This window comes from Daphnia pulicaria, chromosome 1, assembly GCF_021234035.1.
Source record: "Daphnia pulicaria isolate SC F1-1A chromosome 1, SC_F0-13Bv2, whole genome shotgun sequence".
In the NCBI taxonomy this organism is placed as follows: Eukaryota; Metazoa; Arthropoda; class Branchiopoda; order Diplostraca; family Daphniidae; genus Daphnia; species Daphnia pulicaria.
Genome location: NC_060913.1, coordinates 40,815,460 through 40,834,853, shown reverse-complemented (window position 1 = coordinate 40,834,853; position 19,394 = coordinate 40,815,460). Strand labels below are relative to the sequence as shown.

At 42.8% G+C, this 19,394-nt stretch overlaps 2 protein-coding genes across 2 annotated transcripts; one reads left to right on the top strand and one right to left on the bottom strand.

The window, feature by feature from the left end:
- The first annotated feature begins 4,899 nt into the window (after positions 1–4,899).
- On the top strand, positions 4,900–15,729 carry LOC124320395 (transcriptional corepressor SEUSS-like). Its single transcript, XM_046783273.1, has 4 exons — positions 4,900–5,570; positions 10,784–11,533; positions 11,657–11,822; positions 14,868–15,729. Exons 1-3 carry the CDS (start codon positions 5,480–5,482, stop codon positions 11,749–11,751), a joined length of 936 nt encoding a protein of 311 aa, XP_046639229.1. The 5' UTR covers positions 4,900–5,479; the 3' UTR covers positions 11,752–11,822; positions 14,868–15,729.
- A 46-nt stretch (positions 15,730–15,775) lies between these two features.
- LOC124320423 (protein seele-like) lies at positions 15,776–17,259 on the bottom strand. The gene is made up of 5 exons (XM_046783307.1): positions 16,936–17,259; positions 16,671–16,786; positions 16,470–16,505; positions 16,181–16,354; positions 15,776–16,064 (listed from the first exon to the last, which is right to left on the bottom strand). Exons 1-5 carry the CDS (start codon positions 17,066–17,068, stop codon positions 15,879–15,881), a joined length of 645 nt encoding a protein of 214 aa, XP_046639263.1. The 5' UTR covers positions 17,069–17,259; the 3' UTR covers positions 15,776–15,878.
- Between the last annotated feature and the right edge of the window lie 2,135 nt (positions 17,260–19,394).

The following is a 19,394-nucleotide window of genomic DNA, read 5'->3' as shown; positions in this document are numbered from 1 at the left end:
TTGGATTTTCCATCCATCCCATTGACAATAGTCATCGACTCGCCCAGATTGGTGGAGCCATATAGCGAGCACTTATGGCTAATTGGCTTCCATTTCAGCCAAACTAAATTGAATTTCTTTTACTACAACTGCTGCTGCTGCTGCTGTACACTCTTGCCGCGTCGTTTCTGAAATAAAATGCTATCGCCATCAGATTTCGGAAGCTATTTCCATCTATACGTCACAATGTCGTTTCTGCATGTGAGCTCTTCTCATCGCAAAAAGATTGAATGGCACCAGACAATATCGGAACAAAAAGGTTTGTATGTGTAATGTATATAAATAGTGTAGACCAACAGCGTCAAACTATATATATCTAGAGGAACAGAAATCTGAAGATGTCGTTCATGCATATTCCTTCCGCTGGTTAATCACAGCAGAATAAGGATTCGCGCAGTTTGAAAAAAGTATACAGTGTACGAAAGGTATGATGAGGCAAGAAAACTTCCCTCCAAGTCTGAACTTGAGCATTACATATGGGCCACTGGTCTGGGACCAAACTGCTCCGGTATCTTAATCATAATTCGTTACTACACAGCGTTAAAACTTTCGTTTGAAAATCTTGAGGATTTAATCAGGGTCAACGAAAATTAATTTGAAACTTAAAATATTTTTTATCCGGTGCGGGGGAATGCGCGGTGTAGTGTCAACATTGATGTATCATCATGTGTCACTTAATTAGGTCATCGAACGTTCCCGCCCAACCCAAAGCTTTTAAATATCCTGCCTATTATTGAACATTCGATTAACCCAGTGTCCGCAGTGTTCACCTTTTCCTCATTCAATATGAACGTCACGAGCCCGCTATAGGCACTTCCGTTCACAGCGCTAATCAACAAGGACAAACGATGTTCTGAAAAATGCAGGTAAAAACGATTATAATCCGCCCACCGGCCACGGACTGACCTCAGTAACTTTATCCCCTCCCCCTCTATATCCATATTTGATTTCCTCTTTGCAGGCCTCTGTGTATACGCAGCTTTAATATATACACAGTATACTATACGCTACAGATACAGAGCCGATATGTAGCTATCAGTCATGCAGAATGTATTAGGTATTTGTCATATATCTAGTGGTCTAGAACAGCATATATTGGTGCATATGCAGGCATTGAAAAATCAGAGCGCAAGCGCATCCCAACCATCGGTGCCTACTCGTAAAACATAAATTGACCATGTATACGTAGAATAACTTCTGACGTACATATTTCAAGTAGCCTACTCTCCAATTTTTCCGACCGCCCACGTTTTTGAAAGATGACGTAAGCGCTTTTGATCTTTTTGTTGCAACACTTACAGGACGTTGATGGAACATGTTTGCGCTGGGGATTTTGTTTTTTCCGACGAAAAAGCAGAAATCATGGTCCGCCAATAATGATAGGCTATTTCGGGAGTCGAGAAATAAGTACGGTCGATTAACTGCTGGTCCGGCATTTGGTCGCAATTGACTGCAATAAGATTTACTGTACTGAATCAGCACATAATACTCCAGGAGTGCTGCTGGTTTTCTTTCGTTATAGTTTCAGCTAAGACTCGAAGAATTATTACCGTAATGCAAACAGAAATATGGATCAAACACAAGTGATTGTAAACAGCGATTGTAAACAGTGGCATTTACAATGTCTATACTGAAAAGTACAATTTCATACAAATACAAAATATGGGTACGCGGCTTTGCTATAATAGTAATAACAATTTTATGGTAAATTATCATTCATTGATCGTCTGAATTTTAGAATAATCGATGTACAACAGCAGCATCAAGGATGGAAATAAGTTTAAAATGTTCACTGACATTCAGATTTTTATTTAACTTTGAATTTGTATAAACGAAATAAACGTCTAAAGGGTCTGGGGTGCCATGGAAATGGCAAAACATATGGACATGCGTTCGTTTTCTTCGTATACTTTCCCGGTCCCGCGTTATAGCCAGCAGAGAGCCTATACGCAACCCACTAATTCTTGCAACTGGAGACGATTATAGGAAATTGACGGTGTCAGCCATTTAAAGGTTTCACGTTTTTGTCAGAAATGTATAGCATCAAATTTGTTTCATTTCAAAAGGCAAAGGAAAGTTGCTTTGCAATCAAATCGGCTTACACAAGATTTACGGCGGTGCGAGGAAGAGTGACGCAAAGTCTCTCAATTCCAAAGGACACAACCTGCGAGAGACAGACATATACGGTTGTGTAGCACTATAGCTACCGATTCTATAAGATAAGAATTAGGTAGATGCGCATCTTGATTAGAGCTCCCAATGGAATTTTCCGAAAAAATTCTGATGCGAAGAACCATCGCGGAGTCGTATGGCACATCACTTGTCATTTCCGGTGTTATAATAGACTTCATAATCCAAAGAGGCGAGACAAAAAGATAAAAAAGGCAACAAGACCGAAAAAGGGGAATTCTATGTATACCAAGAAAGGAAAAGTATATATACACACATAATAAGTATCTGGAAAAAGTAGCAGATGAAATGATACAGCACTTGCGTATAAAAGGGTTTCGTGTAAGGGTTTGGGTCTAGTGGTCGCACAGTAATTAATCAAAAGTCACCCAAGAGAACATGCTATGTCGTAACAAAGCTAACTATCTTCTACTCCCATTTATTTCACTTCTTTTCGCGGGCTCCATTGAGCTGCTGGTACGCGCAGTTCCAAGCAGAACACGGATAACGAGGCCATCGAGACCGTCATCAGTAAGTATGATGGGGCGTTTCCTGCCAACAAAGACAAAAACAAAAAAAAAGTGATTGAAAGCAACTTGAAAATTTTGCGGAACAGCCATGCAACATTTCATTTTAGGTTTCCAACATATGACGGTCATTTAAAGGATACAAGATGATGAAGAGCCAACCATCGCTCATTGGTTCCTGATGACCAGCTGAATCAGGTACACGTAAAGAGCAGACAGTCTTTTGATGTTAAATAGTAGAAATAATAAAAAAGAAAAATTATTTAATGGCATCAGATTTAAGGAACGACGTGGGCGTTATTGATGCAGGACATGGTGACGTATTTCAGTCCAATGTGTTTTGAACCATTAAACGTATGGTAATCATGGTTCGTACGAATTATATGACAGGTAATTAGTCGGAGTAAAAGCTGTACGAATTACACACTCTCGTCTCGCTCTTGTCGAGTGTGAAAATTAAATTTGAAGGGGTATTAGTTTACGTAAGTCCGCCATTTCCACTTTGGCCGCAATTAGGTGTGCTATAGGTATAACCAATGCTGCTGCTGCTGCTGCTCGTATCTGATTTTCACAGTTACGCATGCACGTGAGCTTACTGCTGGTGCTCAGTCAAGGAAATAAATCCCTTTTAATTCCATCCAGCAATCTGCGAAGAAGTTGTCAAAACACAGCATTCGCTTGAAAACACTCGAAATGTTATTGCATCGGAGACTAAAAAGTCATCCAGCTGTTACAAGTGCTGACAAAAAATTAACAACTGGCGGAGTTGAATATTTTAACCGAGTCGTCAAGAAGCTTAATTTTAATTCGATCTGTTTCGGTATGTAAAGCGCGGAGGCGTCGTCGTTCGAACGAATTTAAAAAGCGCAGAATATGTTGAATAAGTAAATCTCATGGGCGATATGTTCATCAAATTTCTCCGATATTGGGTACGGGATGGAGATTACCGTTCCCAGAAACTCATTTCCCCACCTAACAAGATCTTTTAAACGAAAATTATGCTGGGTGGGTGAATTCCAGCTTGGGCGGTAGCGAAAAGTTGCAGAGTTTCGAGACTTTCGTAACGAATTGAAGATATCTGTAATTCCGCAACGATTATTCCTTCCGGTCCCAGTAGGCGTTTTGCTTATACTATGAGTGTCTGTGCTTATTGCCTAAAATAACATGATGGAATCCAGTATTGGAACATCAACGTGAATAAATATCGGGGGCGGTAAAAAAAAATAAACTTCCCCGAACGCTTGAAAAATAATCCAAATGTGTGTTTTGTTTTGTTTGTTTTGTTACCGATTCTTGTGGCATTTATCGAGAACGCATCAATACCAATTATTCGTAATGTCGTTTCGTTATAAGCTCGTGTTAGCATATCGTAACCTATCTTCGTCTCTGACACCAAACGAGAAGCGAACAGCGTCGCCGTGACGTTTCTAAGAAAAGATATAGTCTCTCGTTCTTTTCCATCCGACACACACAGCAGTGCTGCTCAGGCCAATAAGCCAACAAAGCATTTTCCAGCCGGTGACGTTTGTTAAAAAATATTAGCATAAGTTGGGCAAGTGAAATTGTTGGAGCATAAAAGGGAAAATTGCCACGAAGCAAAAAAAGAAAAAGAAAAAACACGGTACGGGTTCGCGCTACCGTATAGTAGCCAAATTGTTAAGGACAAATGTTATGCAGGAATTTTTCCATCAATATCCATCGAGCATCGAAGGAAGTCGACCTTTCGGTAAATTGTTTGACCAGTAAATTTTTTATTTGGCTTTAGGAAAATAATATGCGGAGAGTAGCAATACTACTCTCCAAGGCTATTGCTTTTTGACGACCCAATATCTATGGGGAGAAATATACGATAAAAGGTTCAGGCCATATAAGTTGCAACTCCTTATTTTTTTGTGTGACGACCGGTCTCTGTGTGTGTGTGTGTATAATACGGAGCTTGATGGAAGGTTTTTTCTTTCCCCCCAACAAGGGTTGTAGATCTAAACGTGGGGGTGTCTACGTGTCTCAGATGAAGAACGTCATCGGCGCGGGCTATACGACTCAGAAGGTGGGAACATCAGTTGGCACTCACGGAGCAGTCGCACTAACTGTTGCCTTCCCTACCGCACACACACACACACACACACCCTCGTCGTGGTATACACGCACCAACGCACTGACCGTAGCCAAACTAGGAGCATAGGAAACGCGGAGCAAGAGCAGAAGAGCCAGCAGCCGAGCAGCTACACACGGCGCGGGGGTTCGGCCAAAAGAGTGGAGCGCTTATATAGTGTGGATACTCTCTCGCTATCGGAACGAATAGCTTTCCATACTAGTCGACGGTCTCTATTCGAAGACAAGTCCTCCTCGTCGACGGCTCAGCGGCTTGACATTATCCATCCCCCCCACCACCACCACCATCACCAAAGAAAACCCCGGCGCCATAACGTTACAGTTTGTCCTTTGGTCAGTCAAGTTATACAAGTAACCAAAAAGTTCAGGGAAAGGCCAAAACAATCAATCCAAAAGTCAAGAGAGAAAGAGCTAGAGAGAAAGAGTAACAAGTGTTTTTTTGATTGCCAATCTTCAACTCTCAGCCGTGACAGCAGCTCCCGCACAAACAAAAGGGCCAATTAAGCAGCGTAAAGATTGCCGGAAGAGGAAAAGAGGAAGAAGAAGCTGAAGAAGAAAATCAAAGAAGGCGCTGCTGTCTCTCGTTAATCTTTGGCACATCGACAACAATCGACACACGAGTCTCGCATATAATGCAGTTGTTTGGATGGACCCTTCATTCTTGCTGGATGCTGCTGACAGTCATCTCTGTCTGCTGTTGCGTCGACATCGGCTCCTCCTCAGGTAAAAACCAAACCACCGCTTCAATTACCACCTTTTGGTTGTGTGTCTTTCTTCTTTTTCTTAACAGCAACTTAGTTGCTGGCTCTGTGCTGCGCTAGCCAATAACTGTTATTGTTCTCAATGCGCTTCAAGGGTAAGCGTGGAGAAGTTTCAAAACAGTTGGAGATGTTATTCATGGCTATTATTCTGGAGGCGTATATCGAATATAATAGGCTCTCAGTAATAATAATATAGTCGCTTGTTCGGCCAGTAATAGTTGAGATAAATCTTCAACCCAGCACCGCAACAGCGCGGACTGCTGTCTTTATCCATAAGAAGAGAAGCAAACTGCATCGCAGACTTGGATCAATTGTTGCTGAGGCGCACCAACTCTTTTCTCCATCTCCCTCGGCCAACATCAATCGAGTTTATTTTTTATTTCTTATAGTCGACGGAAGGGAAAAAAAATACGTCAAACCGTTTCCCAGCGTTCTCGATAAAGAATCGTAACAAGAATTCCAAAAAAAAAAGGTAGACACAGCAAAGTTGTACCTTTTTTTCTGGCTTGTTATGCGCACCGGGGTCTGGGTAATAGCGAACGATTTCCACCTCGTTTGTCACGCACGCATGCTATATATTCAGCACAATCTATATTCTCTCCCCCTGTGAGGGCCTAACCCATTTCCTCGTCGCCTACAATCAGATTATAAGCGGAAAAAAAAAGTTTCGGGACAGGAAAAGTTGTAGGGAAAATAATAAATGAAATAAGTAGATGTGTCTCCAATATTCCATTAGAAATTGAGAGCCCTTTTGTGTGCGTCGTAAAAAGAAACAAAGGAGCGGTATAAATTAATGGAACATTGGCGACAGTTTCAGACCGTCTGCTCTTAGTGGAATTACATGTTTATACAGTGTTCTTCACCGTTTTCAGTCACGGTCATTGAGAATCACGGCCGTTATAGTCCCTTGTATATAGCTGTCCATGGCAGCTCAATCAAATCATCATTCTTTCGGCAGCAGGCAAGCAACGCGTCAATGCCTGACGGAGAACAATCAACTACACGTGAACAGCGTCGTCACCGGCCCCCGTGTAAGTCCTCTATGTCTGAATGGCAGTCAGACAATGGGGGGGGGGGGGGGGATATAAAAAAAAGGTGACAAACAAAAGAAGCGGATGGCGTTCGTTAGATATTTCACAGTTTTCCATCCTTTTGCTTTGCGTCTGATGTCTCACCTTTCTCAAGTTCTCGTTAGACGCTTTAGAGTTGGTAGAGGTCTTATATTTATAGGCTGATTAGTTGTAGAGACGAAAGCAGCGGGACGAGCCTTCTCATTAACGGGAGGCGCAAGACTGTGAAAATGAGACATCTTTTTCTTCTTCTTCTTTTGAAACGGCGTGTGCTGTACTTGCGTAAGTACTTCATCTCTTGGCCCCTTTTGTCTAGTGCGTCCCCTAAATTTCTCTCTCCAAAGTTCAGTCGTCGTCGCGGATTGACCGATTTCTTTTTTTTCGCTGTTAGACCCACGATGAAAAGGGAGGAGACATTTTCAATTCAGCCGAGTTTTCTATTCAGACGCGAAATTATTTTGCACGCTCTCCCGAACGAAAACTGGCCCCTTATGTATAATGGCCGAGCAGAGAGTCCGCCGCGTCTACATCTACCTACGCACTTTACACGGCGCGGAGGCCACTGCGTGTGTGATGCTGAACTATTCAAATGCATGAAACTATATCCCAGTGAATGGGGAGCACATATAATAAGCTGCTCATCTGCGTCAAAGTTTACCTCCGCTGTCTAGGAAATGTGAGGTAACGTTGGCCGAAGGGGGACTGATGCTGAATCATTCCGAGCATGAATTAGATTGAGCATGTAAAATGGGCAAAATCCTTGCGATTGAATTGCGCGAAAACGAAATCAACATATATAGCCTCTAGAGCGGGACCGGATCAAGCCGAGCGCGGAACTTTCCGTATTTCTATTTTTGTAAATCGTTGCTGCAATCACAACATTTTACAACTTCGGCTAATAAATAAATAACGTTCTTGTTCTGCTGGGGACTGCGCTGCCATTTATTGGGAAATCCTTTTGAAACGGCACTTAATCAGATTAAAAAGAACTAAACGAGTGTAAAGGTGAACTAGAGCGTGATGACCTATTGAAAAACAGATGGAAATGATGGAAATATTCAAATATACAAGTTGACGACGTGTGTTCTTCTGATGTGTTCTTCTGAAGTTTATATGGTGATACAACCTTTCGGGGTTTTATTTTATTTTTTCTCTGGAAGACGATCGAATGCTGAGAAAAAGAAATGAAAAAAGTTTAATGATTTGATTATGACGCTGGAAGCTTTTTTATTAATGCAAATTCACGCACTCAACTGAAAGAAATGCGTCTTCGTCGTAAAAAAAAAAGTCCCTTTCGAAAAATCAAATCAAACTAGACTGAATTTCCGATTTGGCTGACAAAGATGTCGTATATACCTGCTGGCTATATCATTTGCCAGGTAGCATCAAGTCATGTGTGATTTAGCAAGGGTTATTGGTCCATATCGCGGACGTATTGGTCCAGCGGACGTATTGGTTTGATACAAGAGACACTCTCCGATATTAGAGATATAGGGCAGGAAGTTCACTGAATCCCAAAAAATCGACTACTATACCAGTAGCCAAATCGTACAGCTAGAAAGTATATTGGAAGGCAAATAAATGTTTGAATTTCAGTCCCATCTCAAGCCTGGGAAATTGGTAGCGGGGGCGTATAATAGACCTCGGCAGGCCGAAAATGATCAGCTCTTATTTCTTCTCCGAAATCGCTATCCTTGTTATTGGGAACTGCCAACTACGTATGCGCATGAAGCGGCCACCGAGTGCTGCACCTCTATACATATATTATTCGTATTGTGTGCAGACATCTCGAGGGGTCTGTTGTGTGTGCAGCCTAAACATAAACGAAAAGGAGTTAACTTTCTCCCAATAAAAGCCCCGTGACTATACTGGGCTTTATCCTCCTCCCGAAATGGCATTACAGAGTTAACCAACAGCGCGGAGAGCCAGAGCGCTTCTAGTGTTGTTATTATTACAGGAGAATAACGCTAATTGAATAGCCTTCAAGAGTATCAGCCAGCGAGCAGTAGCAGCAGCAGACACGCGTGCAATGTATTCGACGAGAGTGGTTGTTGTACACATCTTAGAAGCAGTTCAACTACTGCCTCGTCTTGCTCATTTGTGCATCTCCTCCTCGGTCTTGTCTTTTGGGCTATTGTCTTTACCGCCGTTAGACTCTCGTTTATTATTTAGCAATAGACAATCGAGGCTGCTATACAGCTAGTTAGCTAGCGGAGACGTGTATATATACTGATGTACATTTACGCGCGTGTTTGTTTCCCCCAGTCAAAATGAAAATGCTTCTATTCACCGGAGCTATCAACTGGTATATACACACATAGTCCGCGGCTCATTCGCATCGGCCAACAGGAAAGAGCCCCAAGATAATTACTATAAGGACGAGCGGTCTGCGGGATCTTGGCAAAAGAATGGAGTATAAGGCGCATAGGTATATAGGATCAAACAAATGATAAATCGGACGTCGTTTCAAAAAGAAAAAAGATCTGCACGAAACCGCCTCTTAGCACGCGCAGTCAACGTGCTGCGTGTCGGTAAAAGGCAAATTAATTAGAGCGATGAGGGGCTCTATACTCTATACGCGCAAAGAAAACCTGGATAAAATGGTGCGGGGAAAAACCGGAAATCTTGACGAGGATGAGGATAGAATTTTAGCGCAATCTTATATAGTTGATATACCTCCGACAGAAATGGAAACGATAAATCAGTAAATCAATATATTTTGGTTGGGTGCACCGCACCAAAGTTATGAACTAAAAAGATCAATTTTATAGACCAAAATGGGATTCTGAACGTGCCCATGCGAGAGCGCTATTATATAACAGTCGACCAAAAACTAATATCGAAGGGAGTTGTGTGGGGTGGGGTGGGGGACCTAATAAATAGGTTGAACACAATACATCTTTGGTCGGTCCATTGTTTCTAGTGTGTGGTTACACTTTTTGTTTCCGGTCGCTCGTCTTTGTATTTACCGTGATCAACTGCTGCTGTTTACGCCCCTCCGATTGTCTATGGATTCCATTCACCGAGTGGATGAAATCAGTTATGGACGTTTGCCTCCACACCACAGAGATCTTCGACCAAACAGATTCAATTGCCGACCACGCATTGGCAACCAATCAATGTCGTCAGGAGCTCCAAAAAAAGAAGAAGCCTTAACAGCTAGTTTGAACTACCGTTTTTTCCCCATTCAATATGATTCCCCCCACGCAGCCCACAACAACAACCGTTTTTATTAAATAACAGGGGAACCTTTTTCTTCGATCTCGGTTGAATTTTGTTTTCAAGTTGATGTTTTATTCTATTTTTCCAGCTGTAGAAGGGAATGAAAATAATAAAAGATTCAAATGGTCGACGTATATAAAAGAAAGGGAGACTGGAAGCTGCTGGTGACGTTTCTGGTGGCTGACCTTTTATATTTGGCCATTCGGACCAATGAGGATCAAAGTGTAATGGCTGGCAGCCGCGGACGAAGAAGAAGAAGAAAGCGCATTAGCTTTGGTTCTTCACTCTCACGATAAATCTTGTAACGGTTGATGTTTACAGGTCCAAGAGAGAGCATCGCTATATAGAGCGATGGCGCGACCCAAAGTGCACTCTGCTCTTTTGAAGAAAGTCTGGTTGGATGTTTCTTTATTTGCCCCGGTCCCCCTTTGAAAGATAGCGAAAAGGATTCCCTTTCGGCCGCTGTCTTGTTTTCTTTTTTTCTGGGGGGTTGTGTTGACTGACGAATGGCGACACTGTGGTCATTTTCCAGGGAAATCACGGCTGTAAAACGGAGCGCAACGAATGGCGCAACTTTATCTGTCTCTCAGGAGATGTGTGTACTTTGACAGCTCTGTCTCTCTAATGCAATCGGGGCTAGAATGCAATTGGGAGGAGTGAATCTATAATGAAATGGTGATATATATTGACCTCTGCTGGAAATTGAATTATCTGGGAGAGAATAAGTGCAATCCGAGTGATGGATCGGGTATTTACATACTACATACATACTGTATTTATTTATTTTTTTCAACCTGGATTAGACTGAAATCCTATCTGTATCAAATCTCTCATATCCTGTTTCAATTCGGTTATTAAATATTATGATTTCCCCCATATATAGAAATCAATGAGGAAGTCATGGAAGAGCAGCCGTGGATCTGGAACGAATTCAAGCTGGCGGGAGCTGCCCGTAAGTTTCACTCGATCCTGGACAACGGCGGATCGGACGACGAGGACAACGACAACAACGCCGTCGCCATTAGTGACAGAGCGGCGGCCGCATCGGGCCCATCGCGGGCCTCAATACTATCGGCGGCCAGGCCATCTTCAGCCATCTTCGCGACAGCTTCGAATTTCAGAGACAATCAACAGCAGCAGGAGGAAGAAGAGGAGGAGTCACAACAACAAAAACAACAAGAGCAGCAGCAGCAGAGGGCCGGAGCTATGACTGCCGATAGTCCCAACGTCTTAGACGACTACGTCTACGAGGATCGTCCGCTGATGACTAAATACGCGCTGATGGCCGACGGCGAGCCGGCCCAATACTACGGCAAACTAACCAGCAATTTGAAAAGATCTCAGCAGCCGGCGCCATTCAACCCGCCGGTGACCGGCAAGCGCCGTCAAAAGCAGCAACGTAATTCGATGACTCTCTCCTCCAAATCTTCAACAGGGGGAGCCGACGCCGAGTCGTCGGTTGCGTCACAGCAGCAGCAGCAGTCGTCGTTGTCTACTTCATCATCATTGGCGGCGGCTAATATCGGCCGGGACTCGGAGCCTCGAGTTTTGCCCCTCTTGGGTTTCCATTCAGCCGTCAACAAAATCAACAGGCAGAAGGAATCCCTTCTCAAGAAAATCCTTCGGCAAGCCGGTCGGTTTTTTTAAAATTATTTAAATTATTTTTAGTTTTTCTCTTTTGTCAAAAAAATATATTTTTTGTTTTCAATTCAATTTGAGTTTTATTTTTTTGTCTTTGTTGTGTTTGTGTGTGCAGCTCGACGTCAGTCAATGAAGAGGAGCCCCAACTGCATGCGGAAATGCATTGCCCAGGGCTTACTACATCCGGCCCAGTGTCACTCGCTGTGCTAGCCGCCCACAGACGCGACTGGCAAGATTGGAAAACAACAACAACAAAATGACTTTGCAAAAATAAAATACAGGTAAAAAAAAAATTTTAATGAGAAAAATAATTACGCCATCTCCTTTTTAAAAAGTTGATGGCTCAAAAAAAATATCGGGATCGAATGTTCGATCAGAAACGATGAGGAGAGGGAGGGGGAATGAAAATTTCTTTAAATAAAGAAAATAAAACTATCGATGTGTACGAGATCGGAATCTTGGCCGACGGGGGGTTCCATCCGAGTGGTGGGCGTCTCTGAGGCAACGATCTGCGAAATGACGCATGTAACAAATCTGACGTTAGAAAGCCGGAACGAAAAAGAACACAGACCGGAAGATAAGGCAGGGAAGAAAATGCCGTACGTCCGGTATTTGGTGATGGATCGAACCACTCGGAAAACGATTTTTTGCCTGTTTTTCTATATACAACAGCGTGTGTGTCTGGGGTGAAATACCTCAAGTCCAGTGAGATGTGAGATAGAGGCACATATAAGCGGATAGTGTGTACAGAAATAGAATTCATACCAGCAGAGATATAATATCTCTATTTATAGTTACAAGCTGATTACAATTGTTGCCCTGGCTTTTTGTGATCTTGTCGCCAGACAGCCATTAGTATTGGCTTCATCACGTCTGGTACCTGATCAAAAGCGATCAAAAGAGAGAGCTCAGACAGAAATGGCTAAAAGAGCAACTGGAGGACCATTTGAGTCTGCAGCTTTATCTCTGAGAAAATGCAATTACCGATATAGATTGTTGCGCAAAGTTTTTGGGCGGCGATATTGCCGTCAGGAGATTTCGTATATCAAACTATTATACGGAATACTGTAAGTTACTTCCCAGCGCTTCCCAGTAAGGATTGATGTAGGATCCGATTTTTCGGAGGCTTTCCATTTTGTTAACTTTTTGGTTGTTGTGTGAAAAAAATCTACGCTAATCAAAGCCATAGGAGACGGGCATATCGGAGTCGAGGCAACGCCTAATTACGTGAATTCGCGGCCGTGAAGAGATTGATGGGAGCTCTAGCAAATAGTTTTCCCTCAGGGTTATGGAGAACATGCAACATTTCCCCCCATCCTAAATGAATAACAAAAGGTCAAAATCAACTGACGACAAGTTTCCAAAGTCGAGTTTTCTAGATTTGATTCAACTTCTTGTTTCGGTTTAATAATTCGGTGACGCTCCAGTAGACTCTGTCACTTTGTAGTTTGAGCGTGAATCATCTCGACAGGTAAATTAGATGAGAAATGTCTATATACGTGGAAAGGCTGTCTGATTTCGTGAAAACAGCTATGGTAGCATTTTTATTTGTATTTCTGATTCGTCTCGTATCCATCCAGCCCAGTCGTTCCATCGACTGCAGCCCGGCAACGTCAAGTTTAGCGCGCGAGTCCCTAGCTCTCCATTTAATACATCACTCGCAATCGTTGGGTGGTGGTCATCCAGCTGGCCGTGTTCGATTCATTGGCCCTTGATGCTGTTTGGTCGTCGTCGTCGTCCCATGTCAGGCAGGCCGGGGGGTCTAGTGGGCGTCTGCTTCCCAGAAACTGCACTACTAGAGACACCGGATGACGTGATATTCCTCTTGATGTTGAATATCGCTTTCATCCGGATCTGCCAGCGGATGTTAGTCGCCTCCGTAGGAAAAAAGAAAAAAAAAAACAAGGCGTGCGCTCTAGTTCAAAGATCAATGAACCGTGAAATCACCTGTATCCGGCGCCAAATTTCAAACGTCAGGACAGTTGGCGCGAGAAGGGTCGGTGGTCCGTGGTCCCTGATCCCCGAGTGCCCAACTTATACAGAATGATCCACACTCACACACAGGAGGCGGATAAATAGATCACGTGGTAGTGTGAGTTAAGAGAACAAAAGGAGAGAGTCCAATCGCTGGAGAGACGGGCACGAGATCAATATGGAGCATCAAGAGTCTATCTTGAAAATTCGAAATAGCCTCAAAAAGATGAATACGTCGAGGCTACTAGAATTCTTCTTTTCCTTTTGCTGGGGAGGGGGGATATGTAGAAAGCGGATTCACTGTTTCCATCCGATATTGCTGCTCTCATTCTGGGCGTGGAATTCACGCTAGCAATGCACGTCATTCTGTTCTTCTCAATCATCCTCCCTACCGCCGCCGCCGCCGCCGCCGCCCCTTGCCGAACGCCGGCTTACGTATTCTCATGGCGATAATATAGGTTTGGTGTGGATGAGAACAACCACCATGGCAGAGGCAGCCAAGCGTTTCATTCACCCAAGTTGGCGCGCGTATGTCCTCCGACAGTAAATAAAAAAAGGAAGAAATCAAATATTTCTTTCTTCTCTCCAAAAAGATGGGAGAGAAACGATGTAGAAGAGGTGTGAGACTCGACTCCACAGACTCCAGCAGGTCCACTCTCTGGCTCTCACGTCACCGGGTTGAAGGGAGGAGACAATGGTTGCCTCCCCTTTTGTCGTAACACACACATCACACATCATACACAAAGCAGCATCTGCATGATTTAGTTTGTAATTGCACCCCAACGCTGGAGAGGGACTCTCAAAACCGCTGGCTGTTCTCCCTGCTCACTCCTAAAGTCGCCTTCCATACAGACGGTGACATATGTACACTATAGTCCCGCTCTATATTTATATACACTCGTGAAAAAGAAGATCGGCTTAGATATAAAAGACTACTTTTTTTCCTGTTATCCGCCGTGTTCTATTCGACTGGGTTTCTTCTTTCTTTCTTCTTCTTCTTCTTCTGCCGGAATAGTAGAGTTCGCTCCAAAATGTAATCGCTTTGATCCGAGTTGCGCGCACCCTCCCCCCAAATATACTGGCACTCAAAAGACGAGCGATAACAAGATTTTTCCATCAAGAGCCTGGCGAGGGGAGACGCGGCGGGAGTGAGTGGGGGACATGGACAATCAATCAATCATCGCGGACATTCGAGGCAGAGCAGCAGCAATGAGGGTCGCGTGTTGATTAGCCGCCCACGCGCTCGTCTATATCGGCGACAAGCGCCGATGAGACAAGCAAATTGCCTATTAATTCCCAGCGACTAACATCTTTTTTTCTTTTTCGTTCTATTACACATTGATCTTATATAGACGACTGCGGAATGAATACCACGGGAGGAGGAAGACACCGGATATTGCGGCTGCTGAAAAAAAATAAAAAAATAAAAAAAAGCCAAAAATAAAAAGAGAAATAAAAAAAAAATTACTAGTGTGCGCTCATGACGCACATTCTCAAATCCTCCCTCAATTCCTAGCTCTCCACCCCCACCACCACTACTACCCGTTTTGGCGCCCCACGTATATTAAACCACGTCATTTATTTCTTCTTCTTCTTCATCATCTGTTTTCGTCTCCTCTCCCAAGAATCTGTGAGAACCCGATATCGTTTGACAACTGGTTCTCTCTCTCTCGCTCTCCTTCTAATCTTTCCAACTCTCGTTTCAACATCGGGCTTTATATAAACTTGATCAATAAGAGTTAATTGCCCTATCTGTGTTGATATTACATCATAGCTCTTGTTTCCTGGAAGAAAAAAGACAAAAAACGTTTACCCCCACACACACCTCTCCTCCCCACCACCCTCACCCTCTGTATCGATGTTTACTACACGCATATAAAAGAAAAAACAATTTAAGCATATTATATTATAACGTGCCCTGACAACCCCCAGCCCGAATTCGTCACCACCACCACCACCACCACTCGATATATTTACTTATAATTATACATTTACCTGTCGTTTATAATGAGAAGAAGACTAAAGAAAAAAGAAAAGGATCTTTCTCTTCGGCTTACGTACACCCCCTTTATTTGTTTTCCTTTTTCCACCCATTATGATTATGAATTAACCCCCCCCATAGACTTTCAAACAATGTTTCATGGATAAAAATCTTTTAACTATTATAATCCTACATAATTCGATCAAAAAATACATTAAATAACGAGAGCAACATATTAGTGGGCAGTAGTTTACCATCAGTTTTGGTATAATAATTAAATAGAATTATACTTCTCGTTTATATCTCGATGTTTATAATTCATTTTTTTTGTGGGGGGGTTGGAGTTTCCTTTTTCCTTAGAAAAACCAAATCAATCACAAAATTACAATTCTTCGCGTTCGAAATCGTAAGTCTCCGAGGATTCGGGACTGGAATCGTCCGAGTCGGGGACCGCATCTCTGGGGCAGACCTCGGCCAATTGAACGCAAAGCTTTTGGTGGAGTTGCTTCTCGCTTTTGGCGAACATGGACACGATTTCATCTTCGTATTCCTCGACTAAACCTTGACACTATATAAACCCCCCCCCGAAAAAAACAATAACAAAATGAGATGTATACGTTTCGTTATCATTTAAGATATGGTGTCAAACAATATAAACTGCATAAATCAAATTTCCAATCTTACGTAGGAAGATAATTGCTCGTTCACTTCGGGATTGGGAACGATATTGACGTTGCTCATCTCGGGATTCATGCCTTTCCCGTCTGGAGTTTCAATTCTCAAGAGCGTCGGCCTACCAGTGGCTTTGTAATTGGCAACGACGTAATTCCTGAACATCGGGCAGACCTTGTCCATGACCTAGTCATCAAATTAGATTGTTCATTTATGTGTGATGATGAGTCCAGCCATTGCAGTTTTTTGTGTGTGATTATTTGAGTTATATAATATGGGAGAAAGAGGAGGTGGAACCAACCTCAGAGAGGAAGAGCTGGCTGCGTGCATAAGGTACCTGTAACAAATGATAGGTGGCTCTTGGTTATCTCATCTACGATAAAACAGGTTGTTGTGGTTTTGAAAACATCTTGAAACTGAACAAGAACATGTCCATTACACAATATGTGTGCTGTGAATTCAAGATGTTTGACATGAATTACTTGATTAGAATGTAAGTTACCAAGTTTTGTTTGACGTTTCCTTTTCCGTCAAGGCGGAAGCTGCCCATGTCAACTTTTTTGTGAGGGTCCACTCTATCAACAGCTATTTCCACTTCATCCACCAACGCTTTGCACACTGTAATAAAGAAAGGAACATTAGCAAAGGGTTTTTAGTATGCTGTATCAAGGAAAACATGGAACTAATTGGCTGCTGTGATAGAAACACTGCCAGGAAATCGCTAGGACTAGAAACAGAGGTGATTATTGATGTATTATAAAAGTTACCCATGCATCTCAGAATTTCTCTTTTCGGCACGGACGGAACATCGAAATTCCCGTTGGCATAATCAGGTTCATTAGCTGTGACGTATGCGGCCACGAACACGAAAACAAAGACAGACAATTTCATTTCCAACATTTAAAAAGAGCTGCCAACTAAAATAGACTAAACAAAAAATAAAACGGGCACAACTACGGAGGAAAAAGGACAACACTCGTGAAAAAACCCAGTCGAAATAAAGGAGAAATGAATAACGTAAAAGAAAAAAGCACTGGAACTGGTCGGCGAATCACATTTGAACACATCGACATCTGTCAAAAGCTGACGACGTGGTAGCCATGGCGACGTTGTCGAGGGCGGGTCTTTTTTTTCTAATCCACACCCACCAACACCTCTATGTGTGTGTATCTAACCTACTATACTACTACTCTACTACTACTCGCGTCAAAAGCCCGAAAAAGCCATAAGCTAACGAAAAGCCTAGAGTCTATCGAGAGAAAAATAAAATAAAATACAAGACGGTCGGGGGGAAACGTGTCGTTTTTCATCGTTTTTCTTCCCGTCGACTGAATTGGGATAAAGAAAAAAGTTTGTTTGGCTTTTCTTCTCTATTCTCTCGCCATTATCGCCATTGAGACAGTCTCGAGTTGATGGAGCCTGAAATTGACGTCAGTGACGGGATGAAGAAAACGTCACCGTCCAAACGCACAGAGCGCCGAAACTTTTCTTCTTATCCAGGAAAAAATAAAAAAAAAGCCTTTCATTATTGCCATCAGCTGTTGGGATTATCTCTAATAATGACGGCCAGCACATAGAGAGAGAGAAAAAAAAAGAAAAAGGATCTCGCACTTGGCCCAGGCACATCCCAGTCGGCGCCATTATTATCACCCGCACTCATCGAAGATCTCTGCTACGTCGTCCAACCTCCAACATAATCATCAAAAAAATAATAGCTGATGCAACTAAACTCGATCAAGTATACATTAGTATTGAGCCTATTATGTGTTGTCTAGTATTATATTCCTAAAAGAGAAAAAGAAAAAGAGTTATATATATAAACAGACGCTAGAGGGTGCGAATCGGAAACGTCTTTTTCTATCTGTGCCCCCGTTACGTCGTCGTCGTGTATACACAGGAGCAGGAGCAGGAGCAGCAGGAGCATAGACGTAATGGCGTAACGAGGTTGAAATCAGCGTCGGGAGAGATGTGAACGGAAACGGAAGAAAATGATGAAGGAAGAAGCTAAATACAGGAAAAGGGTGGAAAGAGAAAAGAAGAAAAGAAGAAATACGTGACGGTGGTGATGGTCGATGTATATAAGACACACACAGGCAGCTATATAGAGCTGGATGTATAATATTAGGGCGTCTATATACTTTTGGCATGCGCATCGTCTAATAATCCACAGCATCCAGCGCTGTTGACTGGATGGCTGGCTGTGCCGGCTGTGTGTGTATATAAACAAGCGCGTGCGCAGTTTGCGCACATTTTCTGGAAAGGTCAAAGTTGATCCAGCAGCAACTTGCTGACGTCATTTGGCTGGGAAATTTTTTCCGCGAAATTTTTTATTTTTATTTTATTTTTTTATTTTTGCGGAACCTGCGCTCTTCTCCTCATCGATCTTTTTTTTTCTTTTTTTTGATTCCGGTGGGCTGGATCAACTTATTAATAGGATAGGCTGGATAGATGTATGTACAGTATGTTGGATTATTAAGGGGGCGGAATTTGAGTCTTTTTATTTTTTGGGGTAGACCTTTTTTTTGGCCATTTCCGTCCGTGCAACGATGATCCTATAGGGTAGGAGGTAACCGGCGGGTTGGCCTTGTGGGTTCTATTCTTCTTCTTCTTCTTGCGCGGTGGGGTCATCATTCATTTTGCGACGTCCAAGAAAAACTTATTTTTCCAGTGTTTTTCTTTGCATTCTCCCCCTCCATCCGCCTTTTTTGTTTCTTTAGGGTTCTAACAATTCCGGATGTGGGAGACAACATGCAGGATCGTATATGGACTCGTAAAGGTCCTCCTTTGCTTGAAAGGTTTTGATATCATACACGGGCACAGAGTCCATGGTATATTAAACTATCAACACAAATTATACAATTATTTTTCTTTTAATGTGAATCAAATCTAGCTGGGCTGGATCTATCAATAAGATTGTGGCATCACCGTTTTCTGCTGTGTGGGCGTCGGAGGCTCTCGACAACAACAACGGAATCAAAGAACAATCAACCGCACACATCCATCGGCTGTGCCTCTTCTTTTTATTATTTTTGATTATTTCAGGGCAGCAGCAGCAGCAGCAGCAGCAGCGACTCATCATCAAGACGAATCAACGAGACAGGAAAGAAGAAGAAAAAAAGAAAAAAAGGCGAAAAGGAGGAGCCAGGAAGAAGAAGAAGAAGAAGAGGAGATAATAGTCGACTGATGATTTGTACGACGCGTCCATCGTTTTGCCTCGGCTGTTGCT

Coding starts and splice junctions, on each gene's coding strand:
- LOC124320395 (XM_046783273.1), top strand. CDS start 5,480: ATGCAGTTGTTTGGATGGACCCTTCATTCTTGCTGGATGCTGCTGACA. Junction 5,571..10,783: donor CGACATCGGCTCCTCCTCAG/GTAAAAACCAAA, acceptor CCCCATATATAG/AAATCAATGAGGAAGTCATG. Junction 11,534..11,656: donor GAAAATCCTTCGGCAAGCCG/GTCGGTTTTTTT, acceptor TTGTGTGTGCAG/CTCGACGTCAGTCAATGAAG.
- LOC124320423 (XM_046783307.1), bottom strand. CDS start 17,068: ATGTTGGAAATGAAATTGTCTGTCTTTGTTTTCGTGTTCGTGGCCGCA. Junction 16,355..16,469: donor GCCAGCTCTTCCTCTCTGAG/GTTGGTTCCACC, acceptor TTTGATGACTAG/GTCATGGACAAGGTCTGCCC. Junction 16,065..16,180: donor ACGAGCAATTATCTTCCTAC/GTAAGATTGGAA, acceptor GGGTTTATATAG/TGTCAAGGTTTAGTCGAGGA.